Below are 18,530 nucleotides of genomic sequence, written 5' to 3' on the forward strand. Positions count from 1 at the left end.
TGGGATGATGATGGATTCATTGGATGATGGAAGCATAGATGATCGTCGGCGTTTGAAAGAATCACAATTTAAAAAAAGAAAAATGGAAAAAAAATGTATTGGAAATAAAGAATGAGGTTGATAAATTTTTGTTTGATCCATGTGACGATGTGGAGAGTGAGAAATTTGATATTTTGGCTTGGTGGAAAAATAATTGGACAAAATATCGAATTTTATCTCAAATTGCAAGAGATGTATACGCCATTCCAGTTTCTACAGTAGCATCTGTTTTTAGTACCGGAGGGCGTATTCTTGATGCATTCCGAAGTTCATTGGGTCCAAAAATGGTGGAGGCTTTGATTTGTTCTCAAAATTGGTTGCAATCAAAGCGTATGACGTATGATTATAGAGTTGAAATACCAATAGAAGATGTCGCATATTATGATTCTATTGAATCGGGTAAGAATATTTTTTATTATTATTATTTGTAATTTTATTTTTATTATCTATTTTAGAGTTTTTAGAATTTTTTAGTAATATTTACAACTTCTTTTAGCTTACTAATTAATCTAATATCATATTTTAATTTGTTTAGGAGCATCTTGGGTTACAAAACAAAGTTTACCTCCACCTAATTGATATATGATTACTTGGTAAGTTTGTTGTTAATTCCAAATCATCAATTATCTTTTAAGTTAGATAATATTTTAGTAATACACTTAATGTTTATTGATTGCTAATTCTTTACATTTAATGCTTAATGTTTAATGTTTATTTATAATTTTAATGTTTGTTGAAGGATGAATGGAATTTGGTTTATTGAGGTAGTGAGCTTGTGGTTGCTGCTGGTGGCTTTTCATGCAATGGAGAATGTGGAAGAAAACAATATTTAAAATAATTTTTATTTTTATGGATTATTAGTTTATTTAATTATAAGTTTATTTTAAAATTTTAGATTTCAAATATGGGTTGTATTTTATTTTGTAGCTAATAATGGTTGTAGACTTGTTATATACTTTATTTGTTGATGTATGGTTTATAATTGGGTGGTGGTAGTTGTAGATTTGTATTATAGTTGTATGATTTTGTGTTGTATTATTTAATATGTTTGATGCTTAATAATTAACTTATTTGGTATTTTTGTTTAGGTGGATGGATGTATGTTAAAATTATTTAATTTAAAGAATAATTTGAAAAGAATATCTATTTTAAAATATAGATTGATGATTAAAAAGGCCTAAAAATTTTTTTATACAATTTTGGTCCAAAAAATACCAAATTCGAAATATATATATATATATATATACAATTTGGGCCGAGGCCCAACACGAAGCCCAGACCGGCCCAACCCGCAAACCCAACCCAAACCGATCAAATATGGTCGGTTCGGTTTGTATATTGGGTTCGGTTCGGTTCGGTTATGTAACCAACCCAAACCGAATTGGTCGGTTAGGTTTAAAAAAACCCCAAAAACCGAACCAATCCGCACCGAGCCCACCCCTACTATGAATAATACAAAAATAAAATAAATTCTCACCAAATTCACTCTCTCACGTGTTTCACTCAATATAAGAACTTAACACTCGTGTTTGCACACTAATTTCGGCTTTTAACCCTCTTTTGTGCTCACACTCTCTTGCCTTTTTCCACTCAATGAATTATCTCAAAGTTCTAATTAAAACACCCACAAAATAGCAATTAGATCGCTAATATGTTTTAATTAAACTTATCAACAAAACAGTAAGCAAAAATAAACAAATACCGAACGGAATGAAAATACCTATTTTCGGTTTTTCTAGACAAAAAAAAAATAAAAATAAGCAAATTAATGAGATAACTTTGGGGTTTTGAAGAACTGGACCAGATGGTAATAGATTATGAGTTCAAGAATAAAATTCTAGAAAAAAAAATTCAAATACGAACAAGAATCAAAGAGAACAAAAATATAGAAAAGTTGTTGGTTGTTGTTCTTTGTAATTCAAGTTTTTGTATCAAATTCTTTAACTAATTTTAATCCAAATAATTTAGCACTCAAACTCAAATATCCAGCAGCAAAAATAACTCTCCAGAATCTCCAAATATGGAATAAATAATCAACAAATCAGCAGTTACAAGAAATTTCCAGCAACAAACTTCAACACCAATTTTCGACAAACCGATATATATATATTTTTTATAATATTCGGCTTTCTTCTTCTTCTTTTTTTCCCTTTTTTTTTTTTCACTCACTGAATATTAGTCACAACTGCAGTAGCAAGAATACACAACAAATTTGCAATTCCAACTCCAAAAATTCACCAAACCCTTGACCTCCAAATAAACACAAATGTGCAGTTTTTTTTTTTTTTTTAAATGTTGCTGCAAACTCTTTTTTTTTTTTTTAAATAGATGAATGCAAATATTTAAGACTAAAACAGCAAAGAAAAATCAACAATAACCAAATTAAAAGAACAATGATAAAAGACAACCAACAAACTAGGAAACAAAAAATACAGTAAAACTAGGAAATCATAATTCAACTAGGAATGAATATTTTTTTTTTTTTTTAAGATGCAGAACGTGTATGATGATAGAAGCAACCTTAACCTAATGCTAAAATTGCAGAATAACACAAAAACAAATAAAGCGAATAAAGATAGATCAAACCTGAACAAAATTTAGCTTTGATACCAAATGATACGAACCTAGGACGACCTGCTCCTAAACCCGTATTATATTAGCCTGGATCTCAATTAAGTTCAAGTTCTAATGGAAAGGACCTCAACCCCTAACCACCCTATGGTTAGAAACCTTGGTATAATGTAGACGCCACAATAGGGGATGGAAAACCTATTGATAAGTCAAGCTAAAACAACCAATTCTCTAATGGTGTTTTAGGTATTCTCAAAGAACAAAGAGATAATTAATCTCACAAGTATTTTCTCAATCAAATAAAGTTATATTCTTATTGATAACTAAGCCTTTTAAATAGGCTTTGAAAGAAACAAAATAAACCCTAAACCTTTTTTTTTTTTTCAACGGGAAACGCACAGTAAATATAAAATAAAATTTCCACTTATATATACATATATAAAATCAGTAAAACGTCTTAAGATTGTTAGAAATAATGTATGAATATATATATGTAAATACATGTGGATACAACATAATAATGTAAAATAAAATTACATAGATATTCAGAAAATTTAGAATCTGTATATCCTTAATTGATCTGTTTTCTGGAAGTTTAACTGAGGCCTGTGTGATACCACAGTATCCTTAAGATGTTTTACGCCCACCGGTATGGGAGTTTTGTGACGAATATTTCCCAGGATACAATAGTTGCAAAAGCTTTCAGATCTAACATATCCGAAGTTTTTCTCTTCAAACTTTCAACGTACCTTCACTATACCATTGTCATTGTTTTCTCTCTGTTTTTCACGTATTTCTCAAAAATCTATTTTTTCTCTGTAAAACTTCAAAAAACTGAAAAGAACATTTTCAAGTACGTGTAAGCTTCAAACTCTCACCAAAAGAGTTGTGTCCCCGTAATACTCTCTCCCACTAATTTCAAAATATTATTTTATTTATTAATTAAAATAAATATTATTTTATCAAAACTCAACCAACCGAAAAAGAACCCAAAGCCCAAATCATTGACACATATGGGCCGGGCCGCAACTCTAACAGAATTTGCATGATTTTGATAATGGGTTTGTGTTATTTATCATAGCTATTATGAGTGGAAGAAATCCGTTACTCCCTTAAATCCCCCTTAAAGAGATAAGCTCTATCTGAAGATTAGTTCGTGCCCATCTATTTTATTTTTCCTCATCAAGTTTTCGAAAAACATATAATTTTTATTTTCCTTTTTGCATTAGTTAATTAACGGCAAATATATATATATATATATATATATATATATAAAACAGGTGGAAAGTTAAAATAAATCTCTAGTAGAGAAAGAAAAAAAAAAAAAAGATTAGAGAGTTTGTATACAATAGATTATTAATCACTAGACATGTAATCATTTTTTGTGTAATACCTGATAACTTAAAAAAAGAGACAAACTTGAATATGCATACACAATATAAACAAGACTTGACTATGCATTATTCTGGTATATTATAATATATATAGCACTCATCTTAAATAAATATAAATATTAATGTTTTGAAGGAAAAAACACAAACTAAGCATAAGCATGAGGGTTTTGCAGAAGATAGGATTCTACAACTTTGTAAATCCCCATTGCCTTTTCTTTGCCACCCTTAATTTCCTCTTCATTGATTTCAAAATCCCCAATGGTGTTGTATTTACTTGTCATCTTACAAATGCAACCCCCATTATCATTATCAGCCTCAAATTTAGCCTCATAATCAATAGATTCAAGCTTGTCACCCAATGCATCTCCTTCAATCAGACTGTATTTGCATACCAAATTCTCATGGTCGAGTTCATCAATCCGGTGCTTCACATATTTGAATTGGTGTCCTGCATATTATAAAATCCAAACAAAGTGATCACTAACTTTCTCATGTTTGATGAACTACAAAAATGCTAAATGTTCATATTATAACACTGATTTAAATGAAAACACCGATAAGGGTACCATGACAACCCATAGCATACGCTATGTTATGTACCTTCAGTGAAGTTAACTTGTTCAATGCTCCCAGCACCTCCATCCCCATGGATAACATCTACACTTGCTATGAACTGGGGCAAGAGTTTTGGTATCAAATTCCTGGAATCAACCATTAAAGCCTTGAACAAACGAGATGGGGCAATTGGGCATGGAAACTCTTGTGTAAAACTTGTAACACCCATGATTTGCAATCGTGTATGTTAGAAATACAGTAGTAGGAAGAGATGTCAGAAACTGGTTATATATAGAGGGTTAGGAAATGGTGGAGACCAAATGGGGGCAATACGTCAAAGATTCAAGTTTGAGATGTGACCAAGAAAAAAAAATGAAAATTTGGCCAAAATCCTATTTCAAAAAGTTGAGAAGTCAAAAATGCAGCCATAGAATGGTTTACATAACCTTTTGAGTCGGCTTAATTGGACTTGACTACACACTTCAAAGATTTTAGGAAGAAAAATCACATTAGGCGGTTCTCTTTGGGTGGATAGAGAGCTTTATTTGACCACCAACTTATTCCTATTGATCAGCAATAATAATTTTGGTTTTCCTTAATATCTAAAAAATTGATAAATTTAGAAGTCAATGAAATATTATTATCTGTGTTACACATTTTTTAAAAGTTTTATTGCCCATTCATAAAGGTTTTTTTTTTTTTTTTTTTTTTTTTTTTTGGTTTTGTTTTTTGTGGCTTCTACCTTGTCGTTCTTTCCAATTTATTTATACTCCTTTCGTAGGATGGCCTTTCAGTTGGACTGATGGTCCTGAAATGAAACGTAATCAGGAAAAGAAAATATAAAAATAGAGTGTTTTATTTCAGCCCAAGTTTATTTTTTTACGCTAAATACGTTTACATTCAAAACGTATATTTATAAATTATTAGCTTTTAACATTGAAATTGTGTATCTGCTTTTATTTATTATTTATTTTTTTGTTAATTAAAAGAGGCATTTAAGTTATAAACTTCCAATTGGCAGTATGTTTCCAATATCAATGTGTAGCTTGAATCACTTTGTAACCAGCCAACTGATTTGTTCTTTTTAAGCCTTTCACTTCCAATAAATTTTATGTTTTTAGATTCTGATTCCGTACACGAATCATTTGAAGTTAATTTCCTAGACATAATTTTAACTGTTTCTTTACCAAAAAATAAAGGTAAAATATCTATAAAAAAGATAATCAATTATCGTCATCATTGTAAGAAAATTTCAACTTTCACAGATTTGGTGAAAATATTCGTAGCTTGAATTTCATGGGTCCAATGCATATAGATCAAATCTACCTGGGTTTTTTCATGCCCTTTTGCATCTCACACTTGTTTAAATCAAATCCAAAAAACTAAGAATGTTTTGGTTTCCACATCAATCTTGTACAACACCAGGAAACAGAGACAGAAAAAACAGAGGAAAGACCAAGAAGAAGAGTCTGTAAGATTTATTGCTTCAAAATACAAAATTCACAAAATAAACAGAAAAATATTATATATATATATATATATATATAATTTTACTTAAAAAGTGAGAGAGAGAGAGAGAGAGAGAGAGAGAGAGAGAAGCTGTTTGCTTTTCAAGCATAGGCACGAGGATGAGCAAGAAGGTAAGCCTCCACAACTTCATACAAACCAATAACTCTGTCCTTGCCAAGCTCAAGATCAAGTTCTGTGATTTCCACACCTTCTCTTGCTTTATACTCGGTTGCAAGTTTACAAATACATCCTCCTCCACCATATCCTTCAAACTGAACCTCATAGCTCACATATTCAAGCTTGTCTCTCAAAACATCATCCCCTTCTATCAATGTGAATTTGCACATCATAGCCTCCTTATCCAGTGCATCAATTCTATGTTTCATATATCTGTACGGACATGCTGCATAAGTATAAAAACCATGCCTTTACATATCATTCAGATAAATACATACATAGACATATAGATATAGATCTGAGGATTTGAGGGATGTATGAGAAACCCAATACAGCAATACTACTAACCTTCAGTGAAGTTGACCTGTTTGACGCTTCCAACTTCTCCATCACCTTCAATAAACTCTATGCTTTCGATAGAGGAAAACATGAGCTTAGGACAAATGATGTGGGAATCAAGGATCAAGGCCTTGAACATCCTTTGGGGAGTGACAAGGGTTTTGAATCTCTGAGTGACTCTGGTTAAACCCGTGCTTGGTTTCTGAAACTCAACACTATTTGGATCCATTTTTTCAAAGAGAAAAAAATTAAAAAAAAAAAAAAAGTTGGGTTTAATTTGTTTGGAAGGAGAAGATAAAAAAGAGGAGTTGAATATTTTTGAGATGGGGGAAGAATCTTATGAAGGAGAAAGCCTTGATATTTTGCAGAAAGGAGGTGTCAACTTGGTATTGGAATATGATTATTTTAAGGGTCAAATTTTCAAATCTAACAAGTTATTGTGATTGCAATATGTTTATGTGTCTACAAAGTCCTGGAAAAAAAGTCTTCTCTTTCTCACATGATAGCATCCACCTAACTTAGTTGGGCACCTTCTTTTTTTTTTTTCCCTTTTTTTTTACCCTAATATTTATTATTATCTTTTTATTCAATTCTATTGGTGAGCGAGCTCCTCAAGTTCATGTCCATGTTACAGCATTGGCTATTTGATAACTTCAACTTGAGAATTCCTTTTCGGCTTTCTGCTTTCCACTTGGGGCTTTGGCCTTTGGGAAAGAAGAAAAATGATTTGATTTCTTTTTATAGGATTGTTTGCTTTGCTTGGGTTGGGTTTGCTTTGGATGCATGCAATGTCCTTTCTTTTTGGGCTCTGATTTTGTCCCACTGGGTCCTATAGAGACCATTTAAAATCAGGCCTCCAGTTCTTTCTGAGGTCCAGTGAAAAGGTAGCGAGAAGGGTATATGCTTACTGGGCATAGGAACACAATATATATATATATATATATATATATACACGGAAATTCTATACTGAGAAAGATCCGTATGAAAACTGCAGTATCAGTGATGATTTTTCGTAGTATTAACGATGGTTTTTTAGAAAATCGTCACCAATACTATGAAAAACCGTCACCAATATTATAGTCCACATGAGTACCGTCCACACCATAAACGGACTGTATATATATATATATATATATGTTATATCTTTTGAGTAATATAATTAGTTTTTAGCTTTTTTTTATTATTTTATTTTTCTTTGTATCATATATTACTTAATAATAATTATAGTTTATTAAATCTCTTAAATGACAATAAATTTGAAAAAAAAATTAAAATATAATATAATTTGAAATTGTATTTAATTTTGTGTTTTTTTTTCTTTTTTAATTTTACAGTTAATTTAAATGTCTAATAAATTCTAACTACCACTTAATATAAGTAAATTACACAAAATTAAATACAAAAAACCTAAAAGAAAAAAAAAACTAACTACATGGTGAAACAACACCTAATTACTTCATAAGTTACTTCAAAATTACTTTATTTTTACTCTTGAAAATCAGTTTTTTTTTTTTTTTTTCATATGTACATGTGGATATAACATACAGTTAAACTATATCGTGGATCATTATTACGGTGGACCTAATAACTTTTGATCTTAGTTACGAGCCCTCTTGTATTTGGTCCAAATTGAGAATTGACACACTCACAGAATTTAACTAGAAATACAAACGCTACCAAAAACATGATCTTTAATAACATTTTCAGGATTTCAATCACGAAAAGTGTCATGGTAATTAAAAAATGAAATAAAAATTCCATATATAAGAACATATATATTTGGATTCATTCATTTATGACATGTATTTTTCCATAATTTCTATTAAATTAGAGTATTGGATTTGAAGTGACATTTGGTGGACACAATGGACTAGTCACCGAAACCCAATTAAGACAACACAAATAAGGTGTATGTAGTGTACAAGTTGCATCCTGGCAGCCAACACCAACAAAAGTCATCACGTCATCCATCATTCCTATACATACAATCATGAAATTGATGTATGCCTTCATATCCACCACATTTAATTAAAACCATCCAGCACTCAGGGTCAATCAAATGGAACAAAACCATTGTAGTATTATGGTTTGAGATTGTGGTTCGATTATCACACACTTTATTTATACCTTATGATGTATTTTAATGTGCTCGAATTGTAATTAGAAGACGGTGCTACAAAGGCTTCATATCATTAATATAACCTTGAAAAATTATAAGGTAGATCAAATTGGTATGACAGTCCAAATAACTTCTAAATCGATGAATCTAATTGAAAAACCATTTTTATTAAAAAAAAGAAAAAAAGAAAAAAATTACAACCATCCAGTTTGGCCTATTATAAAATAAGGGTTTCCTTATTCCTATGGAACTTATTCCCTTCAAAATTAATACTGAAATGATGGCTTTTAGGTTTTGGATCTCATGAGATCCCACAGTTAAAATACATAATTTTTCTCTTCTTTTTTTCTTTTAGAAAAATATATTTAATAGACCATCAAAGTGGTACTTTTCATATTCTATTTAATTATTATTTTAGTACCATTTGCATTTCTTAGATCTGTTGTAAACTTAAATTATTTTTTAAATTAAAGTGAGAGCAAACTGCTCCCAATATAGGTCTCCTGCAGAAAAATTCTGGGTCATTTTTACAATAATTTTTAATTTTTTATTTCAAATTTTATTCTGAGTCTTTATGCCCTTTAATAGAATTTAATTTTTCTGTTTACTTTATTTATTTCACCGTCTAGAAGGTCAGCAATGGAGAAATCTATTTATAGAAAAATTAAAAAGAAAAAAAAAAACAAACAAAAGAAATTGAAAGCATGTAAAGACTTAGCGGTTGCATTCATTTGTGAGTTCTCTTTACGCAATTAAAGTTGGGTGGCAGAAGAAGAAGGAAGGTAAGGGGGATTTAAAGCTACATGTGACATCAAAAGCAAATATAATATCTTCTTAGTTCTTATCTTCTAATTCAACGTAAGGTTTCAGTCATTTTTGCCATTTCGCTTTCAAAACCCCCAAGACCCGTCGAGGCTATAGAAATTTGGAAAACCATTTTCTACGAAACTTCTAGGCCAAGAAAATAATAATAATGATGACAAAAAATGAAAAAAAAAATTTTTATTTCCTATATTTAATTTTGCATAATTTTACTACTGTACAAAATATTCGTATTTCATTTTTATTGTGGTTTATGTAAACCTAGGAATTTTTTGAGGTTTTTTTGTTTTTTTTTTTTTGAAATAAGGAATTTTTTGAGTTAGGAGCATGAAGTTGTCTAATTCAGCGATCAAGAAATTTTTATTTATTTTTTTGGGGTGAATAACAGAGATCACGGATTTCGTACAGGTATGTTTTTGGAACGATGTATCTGGACATGACTGGGTTTATATTGTTTTGCTTAATATTCCTTGTCTATTTATAATGTACATCATGAACCTGGACGTATTTACCACCGACAGATGGGATGTATTGTACTATTTTTAAGAGTTGCCCACACAGATTGAAATTTTCTTTCATAAATTTTTTTTTCTAACCAACAAAGTATTTCACATCATTTTAAAGAATTATTATCTTATTTATTTTTTAATTAATATTTTTAAATGAAATGGTATGTTTCTTTTTTCATTGTTTTTTTTACAATGTCCATTTTGTATATTTTATTTCTATACTTTCTTAAAATCTGCAAAATTTATAAATAGAAAGGAGATAAGTGTAATTTTTCCTATTAAGAGTCTTTTTGTTTGTCTAATACCGAAAGTAAAAATAATCAGTTTTTAAGGTATTACTTTAGTACAGAATTTTTAACTTATTTAATTTAGCATTATCCTAAGTTATCATGAAAGGCCTGCTTCAATTAAAGAATTGTTCTCCAATCTTTTACTTACACTTGATATTGATTGCACAAGTTTTGAGACATATTAAAGTAGAAATCTTCTTCTCTTAATACCACTCAACACCAACTCGTCTCATGCAGTACACGAATATGATGTGATGGATATGAATTTGGATTTAGTTTTGATGTCGTTTTGGCTAGATCTAGACTGAAAATGACAAATTTAATATAATTTATTAATTTTTTTAGTGATTAATTAAGTTTTAAGATATTTTATTTTATTCTGGTAATTGTTTTGGATGAGAATGATACCCATTACATACTTTACTACTTATCTTGTTATAACTTAGGTACTCAGAATGTTACCGCATGAACAACCATGTGGCATTTTTAATTTTTTTTAAGAAGATGTCGATCTTGGGTTCTTTTTTTTAATTGAACTTTATTAGCTAATATTTATGATGGAATTTATAGTGAAGTAATTTCTAATCTTAGTTATTTGATAAAAATAAAGTCAAGTTGCTGAATGGTTCTTTGGCAAATTTTGTGTACAAAATTTGGTTTTCCTAATACATTTTTTCCTAGTGTTCTATCTTCGAAAGCTTTAAAGGATAGGTCTCTCTGTAGATTTTCATGTCATAAATATATGTTCCGAGTATTTTACCAAATCAAAAGAAATTAATAAACCAATTATTTGGCAATATATATATAGATGTATATAGCAATTACAGGATACTTTTGATTATGTTTATAATATTATAAGAAACCGATACAGTTTTACTTTCACTATGAAACCTTAATACAAGCAGAGAGAAAACCACAAGCAACAGTTACTGCATGATCACAACAGCAAAATCCTTATTATCAAACCCCATGGAACACCATGATGAAAAGCCACACTCAGATAATATAAACAAAGAGCCTTTTTTTTTTTTATAATTTAGTTGTATTCATTAGGATTCTCTTGGAGGTACTTCTCAACAACCTTGAAGAGATGAGAAGCCTTTTCTTTCCCTTCCTTGATTTTGTCCTCGGTGATACCGTGGTCGTCGCTCTTGGTGTGGTATTTGCTAACACTCTTGATGATGGATCCTCCATCAGCTGCTACGAACTTGGTCTCGTACGAGATCTTCTCAAGTTTGTCTGTCAAAGCATCGCCTTCGATCAAACTGTAGGCGTAGACGAAGTTGTCTTTGTCAATCACTTCAATTTTGTGCTTCACATAGCTGAGATGGCTTCCTGAAGATCATATCAAACATTGAAAAAGCACTTCCAAAAAACAAAATGAACATGGTGATCATCATGGACAGACTAAAAATTATGTAATTAATTAAACTAATAAGTAACATACTAACCTTCGCCGAAGTGGACCTTCTTGATGGATCCGGCCCCACCATCTCCTTCAATGATTTCTACGGATTTAACTGCGTTTGGAGCAACCTTTGGAATGAGGTTGTCTGCATCAAGAACAAAAGCCTTGAATAGCCTAGCAGGAGCAATAGTGGAAGTGAATTCTGATTCATAAGTAATAACACCCATGATGATAAAAAAAAACAAAAAAAAAAAGGTTTAAAAATTCAGATAAAAAAAGAAGAATTAAGAGAATTTGTTGAAACTGAAGTTATTTATTTATTATATTTGTTTCTGAGTTGATGAGAAGTGCATACTAGAGGTTGTATTTATAGGACTAAGAGTGAAGGGTAACCTGCGTAAAATTTCCCCCGTATATTATTAGTTTAATCAAGTTGATATTTGTTTATTCGATAACTTTAATCTGATAAGAAATTAAAAATACTAATTTATGAGGAAATTTTGTAGTTTAGTCAAAGTTGGCTCCTGGAAATGATGGCCTTTTTGTGTAGCATACTCACAACCAAACAAAATAGATAATAATGTTAATAGAGATATAAGCTGGGATTCTAGATGTGCATCCGAAGGTTGAATAATTTCCCCCATAAATACGAAATATATCACATGAAAGAGGGAACAAAAATAACCATATAGTTTTTGTACATACATAATATTCAAAATAAGAGTGGAAAAACATAGATTTATATACTTTGACATATGCATATATATAGAGTTTGCCGACAAATAGTCTCTCTCTTCTAACGTGGAAAATGGGGAAGAACATGGAATCATGAAACTTCTCCTTTATCTTTTTGAATAAAGAGTTGCACCGCTTTCCTTGAGATGTAGACCAATACACTAGCAAGACAAATCACCATCCAAGGTTTTTTAGCAGTTTTGGTTAATATATATCATTAATTATTACTTGGTTTTTTATGATATGTTTTATGAAAACATTACTGATAAATCAATATTATTAATAATCGAATACAGAGAAATGTGTAAATTTCTCCCTCTTTTTTTTTTTTTTTTTTTTTTTCGTTTTCTTTTGTGTGGTTCAAGATTTTAGGCATGCATGATGGCAGGCAGAGTCAACATTGGCTAACAATTAAAGACCTCAAGTTTTCATTACTAAAGCATTTGAAAGTAAACGTTCACATGATTTACGCCACTAATACATACTGTATCATCTGTAATTATAGTAGCAGAGCACAGTGTTGGCAGTAATTAAGGCATAGAATGATGAAAAAGTTCTGGGCTTCAGACAAATCTATTTACTTTGTAGTTAAATAATACAAAGTATAAAAGGATAACTTCGTATTAATTAACTATGGTTCTATAGCTATATATTTACTGCAGCAGTATATACTAACACATATTACCTGCCCCCAGCAACTAACCATGGTCACAAATTTTTTATTGTTTAGGCCATGTTTAGACTTTGGAACATATAGAGGGAAAACATTAGTATAAAAACTTTAATATATTAAAAATATTCCTTATTCCCCAACAACAGAAACAAACAATAATCTCCTTATGCTTCATGGTTGAGAATGATAGTCCAGATGGGTTTGTGGAATTCTGAAATATGCTTCATTGGTTTCTTAATTATTAAAGTCCATTATTCTTTCTTTGTTTAGTTTATATATGTATTTTTGAGGATTAGAGAGGATTCTTTGAGCCATAGCTTATCATCCATTGGTAAGAGGTAATGGTTTTAGAAATTTTCATCTAATATGCATGAAAACAGGATATTAATTATATTGATTGTCGGCTTGTGATGCAGCCTAACGAGTTTACTGGTTGCTTAGTTGGAAATTCTTTGTAATGATCCAGTCCAGAAGGTCAAGAGATAGAAATATGCAAACAAGCAAATAGATGAGAAAAGTTCAGATAAATTTAGTGATTATCTAACAAGTATTAACACTGTATATGATGCTTGGATTGCTTTGTTTAGCTATAAATTATTGAAAGAAATACCAGACTGGTAACCCAAAAAGTTATATGCCGATGTAAAACTTATATTTCTTACTGATATTGCTTTGTTGGGCTTTGCAAATGCTGGAGGTCCCCTGTCTTTTGCTCTGCTTTTGCTATGCATTTTATAAAAGAAGTGGATAATTTACTTTTTGCAATTATTTTATATCTTTCATGATAAGACATCAGATGCTTTTATTTGATTTATAATAAAAGAAATACAATGTTCACACTATAACATTCTCAAAAAAAATACAAGCCCAAGGCAGATATTGATGGGCCATAACAACAGTAATAGTATAATCACACTTCAATGAAAACTATATAGATGTAACATGTAAAAAATCCGAAATGGTTTCACTGTTACAAGCCTCAGAGATTATAAAACTGATTTAGTTGTATGCATCAGGATTCTCTTGGAGGTACTTCTCAACAACCTTGAAGAGATGGGCAGCCTTCTCTTTTCCTGCCTTGATTTTGTCTTCAGTGATATCGTGGTTGTCGCTCTTGGTGTGGTATTTGCTGATGCTCTTGATGATGGATCCTCCATCAGCAGCTATGAACTTGTTCTCGTATGAGATTTTCTCAAGTTTGTCTGTCAAAGCATCTCCTTCGATCAAACTGTAGGCGTAGACAAAATTGTCTTTGTCAACTACTTCGATCTGGTGCTTCACATAGTTGAAGTGGCTCCCTGCATATTCAAAACATTGAGAAAACTTGTTTGTACTTATTTTTTAACAGTTTGAAAACTAGTTCATTAACATAATAATCATGGAGATAATGATGTATGAAGTAAAGCTAACCTTCGCCGAAGGTGACCTTCTTGATAGATCCAACTCCACCATCTCCTTCAATGATTTCAGCGGACTTAATTGCGTTAGGAGCAATCTTTGGAATGAGGTTGTCTGCATCAAGGACAAAAGCCTTGAACAACCTAGCTGGGGGGATAGAGGAGGTAAACTCTGATTCATAAGATAGAACAGCCATGATGACTAAAAGTGCTTGAAAAATGAGATAGAAAGCGAAGAATGAAAGACTAGGAGTGTATTTGCTGAAACTAGAAGGAGTTTTTGAGGTGAAGAGAAATGCATATAAGAGGTGCTATTTATAGACTTTTTGTATGTCTCATGCAGATCAATTGACTTAGGCATGCAGTTTCAAATTGTATGCTTTCATATTCACTGTGGAATCTTCTATTTGATCGAAGAAAATGACTGAATATTAATTCTGAAAGAACTGCATTGACTACTATTTTGCTTTTTGCTGAAGGAAAAAAAAAATATATATATATATATATATATATATAAAGAAAATGGTCAAAACTTTGAGCCTCCAAGTTGCATATCAAGGTTTTTCATATTATTTTTTTCTAAAATCCATAAGGTACGTTCTCATTTAAAATTTAAAGCCGCCTAAAAAAGAGAAAAGAAAAACTTGCATGACTTATTGTCACAAAAGTGACAGTTCAGACTGGAGAACCTTCAACCTCAGTCTATAGATTATTCAAATGATATTAATATATAGATCTTTCTCATCTATCATGGTCAGTAGTCGATATTTTACCAAAAAACAATTAATATGGGTATTTTAACTTCATCTGGACAAAGATATGTTTTGAACCTCTAAATGATCAATGTCCAACACACAGAAGATCATGTTTAGCACCAATTTTTTTTTTCTTGTTAAAAAAAAAAAAAAAAAAAAAAAACAAAACAAAACAAAAGTTCATTGGAAAAAGTTGCTTAGTAAACGTGGATCAAAATTGTGAATTAATAACGTTGTGGGACCAATTTTGAGATGTTTTTACTTATTTCTGTTTGGTCAAATAAATTGCTTTTAAGTTGATCCAAAAAAGCGTCAGTCGGTGTTAGAGGTGTGCTCCCTTAAGCCAAAGACGATTTTTTTTTTTTTAAATAAAAAAAAAATTATTTCTTTTTCTTTAAAAAAGAGAAAACGAAAAGGGAAAAAGAAAGTGTTTCTAGATGGCTTGCCATTGTTTAACAAGTCTACGTGGAGTGAACAAAATTTTGAATTATGTCAATAAAACTACTTGAAATATTAAAATAAACCGGAGAATCGTGGTTTTTATATTGCTAATGTCAACCAAAGTCGTATCTTTGGAGTTGCTCCCATTTTGAAATATTTCAAAGGATTAAAAAAAAAAAAAATGTTATTTTGACATTTGAAGTTTACTTTTTAAGTAAATTTGAAAATTATGATCCTTCCAAAATGACACTTTAGTATATATATGATGTGTACAGTCTTTGTCATGTATATTCGCTCCTTTTGTTTATATTATAAAAAAAGTAAATATAAATTATACGTTACAAAAGTTCGATTTTCACTATAGATTTTACTTTTGGAAGTGGAAGTGACTTAGAAAATGGAATGGACGCAAATTGTGAAATATGATTTCACAATTTTTCTTATTATTATTATGTGACTTGTGAAAATATATTTTAGAATTAGAGAGAATTAAATGAGTCATTTTGGTCACTGGTATAAGGGGCCAAATGAAGGAGTCAGTTGGCTTTATATGCTAGAGGCTTATAGAAAGTTTATAGGTTGCTTTGCTGGAAGATTTTTTTATAATGCTATCAAACAGAGTTTTAAGTCTCTGATAGGAAAGTTTGCAATTCAAACATATGGGCTTGTGTTAGTCCTCCTATGGTTCTTGTGTTGTTTTGCTTAGGTTTTTTTCATTGAAAGAAATCCCAGACTGCCAAGTAACAAATTCACATCTTAGCTAGAACAAATATTTATTTTTGGCATAGAAGATATTCATTGGATATTTACTTCCAGAACAAGAAAGGCTTTGAAATTTTGAGACCTTCATTTCCATAGGTTTCCCCTGTTTTTTACTCTACTGAATTTTTCTATGCATTTTGTTGAAGTAAGTGGGACATTTACCATTTGCAAGTAATATCTTTGATGATCACTCATCAGATGGTTTTATTTCATTATAGTAAAAGAAATACAAAATTTCACACTACAGTATTCTTGATGAAAGAAAACAATCCCAAGCAAGATATTAATGGGTATAAGGATAACAAACAGCAAACCACACTTCAATGAACAATATTATAAGAGGAAATATGATAAAAACTGCTCTAGTTGTATGCATCAGGATTCTCCTGGAGGTACTTCTCAACAACATTGAAGAGATGAGCAGCCTTCTCTTTTCCTGCCTTGATTTTGTCTTCAGTGATATCGTGGTCATCGGTCTTGGTGTGGTACTTGCTGACACTCTTGATGATGGATCCTCCATCAGCTGCAATAAACTTGTTCTCATATGAGATTTTCTCAAGTTTGTCTGTCAAAGCATCTCCTTCGATCAAACTGTAGGCGTAGACGAAGTTTTCTTTGTCAACAACTTCAATCTTGTGCTTCAAATATTTGAAGTGGCTGCCTGCAGATTTCAAACATTGAGCTAATTAGAAACTGATTCGAAAACTTGCCTACAATGATAACCACAAAACAAACAAGGAGATAAATCAATTAATGATGAAAAACTAACCTTCACCGAAGGTGATCTTCTTGATGGTACCAGCTCCACCATCTCCTTCAATGATTTCAGCAGATTTAACTGCGTTAGGAGCAATCTTTGGAATGAGATTGTCCGCATCAAGGACAAAGGCCTTGAAGAGCCTAGCAGGAGGGATAGTGGAAGTGTACTCTGCTTCGTAAGATAGAACACCCATGATGTCTATAAGGGTTTGAAAAATAAGATGAAAGTAAGAATGAAGAGGAAGATTGTATTGCTGAAAGTTGGAGGATTTTTTTGAGGTGAAGAGAAATGAATTCTAGAGTTGCTATTTATAGACTTGGTAATTGTATGTCTTCATCAGATCAATTTCTTTGGACATCCATTTTTCTTTCAATTGAAACTTCAATTTGGTCAAAGAAATCGCCTCATTTGAACATTATCTCTTGAAAAGGATTTATTCATTATGAAGATACATTTGTACTTTACAAAAATCTATTAAATTCACTCCAATAGTCTCTGGCTGCTGAGTAGTTCATAAATAAGACAGTTTTCTAACTTCATTAGTTTAATGACAATTAGGCAAAGTATAACATTTAATGTTGTTGAAAAAAAAAAAAATGAAAAATGACAGAACAGATGGTAATAGTGTCAGACTCCGACTCTCTGGCACCTATAGGTGGAAAACAATCTCTAAAGCCTTTAACACATTCCCATTCTTCAAAAAATTAAAGGAAGCCAACGGTGATGCTCATTTCCTAAAGTTTACTATTCTTCCACTATTAGTTTTCTTCATTTTTTTTCTGCAATGTTATACTAAGGAAGAAGATCCTTTAACCACAGTCAGTTTTGTGTTTAAAATGATAGAACTTTCATGTCTTCTTGTAAAAACATTTGAATATTTCGTCACTGAAATCAGTAGGTAGTAAAAATTCTACTCAAGTAAACAATTCGACGAATGAACCATGCCCAAAAAGTTATAATTTTTTACCCCAACTGATGATTCTGGTCAGCAACTAAATCTTAATTGCATTTGGAAATCTTTTTTTTTGTTTTTTTTTTAACTACATATATTCTTTATGGAGACCTAAAGAAGTCAGTCACAAAATAATATATTATTCTTGTTTGGTCCACAAAGGATGATTTTGGACTTGGAATATTGACTGCTCAAACATTTTTGCTTAAGATGTGTTCTCATAGGAAAAAATGTTGTCATGAAAGAAGATTAAAAATGAGGAATTCTAGATGGTCCACTATACGAAGAGTACTTGTTGGAAAAGTTTGTACGTAAAACTTAAG

The 18,530-nt window shown here is 30.9% G+C and overlaps 5 protein-coding genes and 1 long non-coding RNA gene across 6 annotated transcripts; 1 reads left to right on the plus strand and 5 right to left on the minus strand.

The window, feature by feature from the left end:
* Positions 1-351: 351 nt before the first annotated feature.
* LOC112488970 (uncharacterized) lies at positions 352-1,059 on the plus strand. The gene is made up of 3 exons (XR_003053320.3): positions 352-438; positions 575-632; positions 779-1,059. It is a non-coding gene; the product is annotated as an uncharacterized LOC112488970 (long non-coding RNA).
* A 2,869-nt stretch (positions 1,060-3,928) lies between these two features.
* LOC107433229 (pathogenesis-related protein STH-2) lies at positions 3,929-5,155 on the minus strand. Its single transcript, XM_016044490.4, has 2 exons — positions 4,605-5,155; positions 3,929-4,452 (listed from the first exon to the last, which is right to left on the minus strand). Exons 1-2 carry the CDS (start codon positions 4,786-4,788, stop codon positions 4,151-4,153), a joined length of 486 nt encoding a protein of 161 aa, XP_015899976.1. The 5' UTR covers positions 4,789-5,155; the 3' UTR covers positions 3,929-4,150.
* Positions 5,156-6,012: 857 nt separating this feature from the next.
* On the minus strand, positions 6,013-7,223 carry LOC107433218 (pathogenesis-related protein STH-2). Its single transcript, XM_016044480.4, has 2 exons — positions 6,594-7,223; positions 6,013-6,471 (listed from the first exon to the last, which is right to left on the minus strand). Exons 1-2 carry the CDS (start codon positions 6,811-6,813, stop codon positions 6,170-6,172), a joined length of 522 nt encoding a protein of 173 aa, XP_015899966.1. The 5' UTR covers positions 6,814-7,223; the 3' UTR covers positions 6,013-6,169.
* Positions 7,224-11,098: 3,875 nt separating this feature from the next.
* Positions 11,099-12,079, minus strand: LOC107433241 (major strawberry allergen Fra a 1.05). Its single transcript, XM_016044501.4, has 2 exons — positions 11,776-12,079; positions 11,099-11,659 (listed from the first exon to the last, which is right to left on the minus strand). The coding sequence occupies exons 1-2, from the start codon at positions 11,957-11,959 to the stop codon at positions 11,361-11,363; spliced, it is 483 nt and encodes a 160-aa protein (XP_015899987.1). The 5' UTR covers positions 11,960-12,079; the 3' UTR covers positions 11,099-11,360.
* Positions 12,080-13,891: 1,812 nt separating this feature from the next.
* LOC107433242 (major strawberry allergen Fra a 1.05) lies at positions 13,892-14,827 on the minus strand. The gene is made up of 2 exons (XM_016044502.4): positions 14,551-14,827; positions 13,892-14,438 (listed from the first exon to the last, which is right to left on the minus strand). The coding sequence occupies exons 1-2, from the start codon at positions 14,732-14,734 to the stop codon at positions 14,140-14,142; spliced, it is 483 nt and encodes a 160-aa protein (XP_015899988.1). The 5' UTR covers positions 14,735-14,827; the 3' UTR covers positions 13,892-14,139.
* A 1,832-nt stretch (positions 14,828-16,659) lies between these two features.
* LOC107433243 (major strawberry allergen Fra a 1.06) lies at positions 16,660-17,546 on the minus strand. The gene is made up of 2 exons (XM_016044503.4): positions 17,265-17,546; positions 16,660-17,156 (listed from the first exon to the last, which is right to left on the minus strand). The coding sequence occupies exons 1-2, from the start codon at positions 17,446-17,448 to the stop codon at positions 16,858-16,860; spliced, it is 483 nt and encodes a 160-aa protein (XP_015899989.1). The 5' UTR covers positions 17,449-17,546; the 3' UTR covers positions 16,660-16,857.
* Positions 17,547-18,530: the final 984 nt, after the last annotated feature.

This window comes from Ziziphus jujuba, chromosome 11, assembly GCF_031755915.1.
Source record: "Ziziphus jujuba cultivar Dongzao chromosome 11, ASM3175591v1".
In the NCBI taxonomy this organism is placed as follows: Eukaryota; Viridiplantae; Streptophyta; class Magnoliopsida; order Rosales; family Rhamnaceae; genus Ziziphus; species Ziziphus jujuba.

Bases quoted from the DNA above. Each gene is read 5' to 3' on its own strand.
- LOC107433218 (XM_016044480.4), bottom strand. From the start codon at position 6,813: ATGGATCCAAATAGTGTTGAGTTTCAGAAACCAAGCACGGGTTTAACC. The intron at 6,472-6,593 runs GTTAGTAGTATT...ATACTTATGCAG, and splicing joins ACAGGTCAACTTCACTGAAG to CATGTCCGTACAGATATATG.
- LOC107433229 (XM_016044490.4), bottom strand. From the start codon at position 4,788: ATGGGTGTTACAAGTTTTACACAAGAGTTTCCATGCCCAATTGCCCCA. The intron at 4,453-4,604 runs GTACATAACATA...TATAATATGCAG, and splicing joins ACAAGTTAACTTCACTGAAG to GACACCAATTCAAATATGTG.
- LOC107433243 (XM_016044503.4), bottom strand. From the start codon at position 17,448: ATGGGTGTTCTATCTTACGAAGCAGAGTACACTTCCACTATCCCTCCT. The intron at 17,157-17,264 runs GTTAGTTTTTCA...TGAAATCTGCAG, and splicing joins GAAGATCACCTTCGGTGAAG to GCAGCCACTTCAAATATTTG.
- LOC107433241 (XM_016044501.4), bottom strand. From the start codon at position 11,959: ATGGGTGTTATTACTTATGAATCAGAATTCACTTCCACTATTGCTCCT. The intron at 11,660-11,775 runs GTTAGTATGTTA...TATGATCTTCAG, and splicing joins GAAGGTCCACTTCGGCGAAG to GAAGCCATCTCAGCTATGTG.
- LOC107433242 (XM_016044502.4), bottom strand. From the start codon at position 14,734: ATGGCTGTTCTATCTTATGAATCAGAGTTTACCTCCTCTATCCCCCCA. The intron at 14,439-14,550 runs GTTAGCTTTACT...TTGAATATGCAG, and splicing joins GAAGGTCACCTTCGGCGAAG to GGAGCCACTTCAACTATGTG.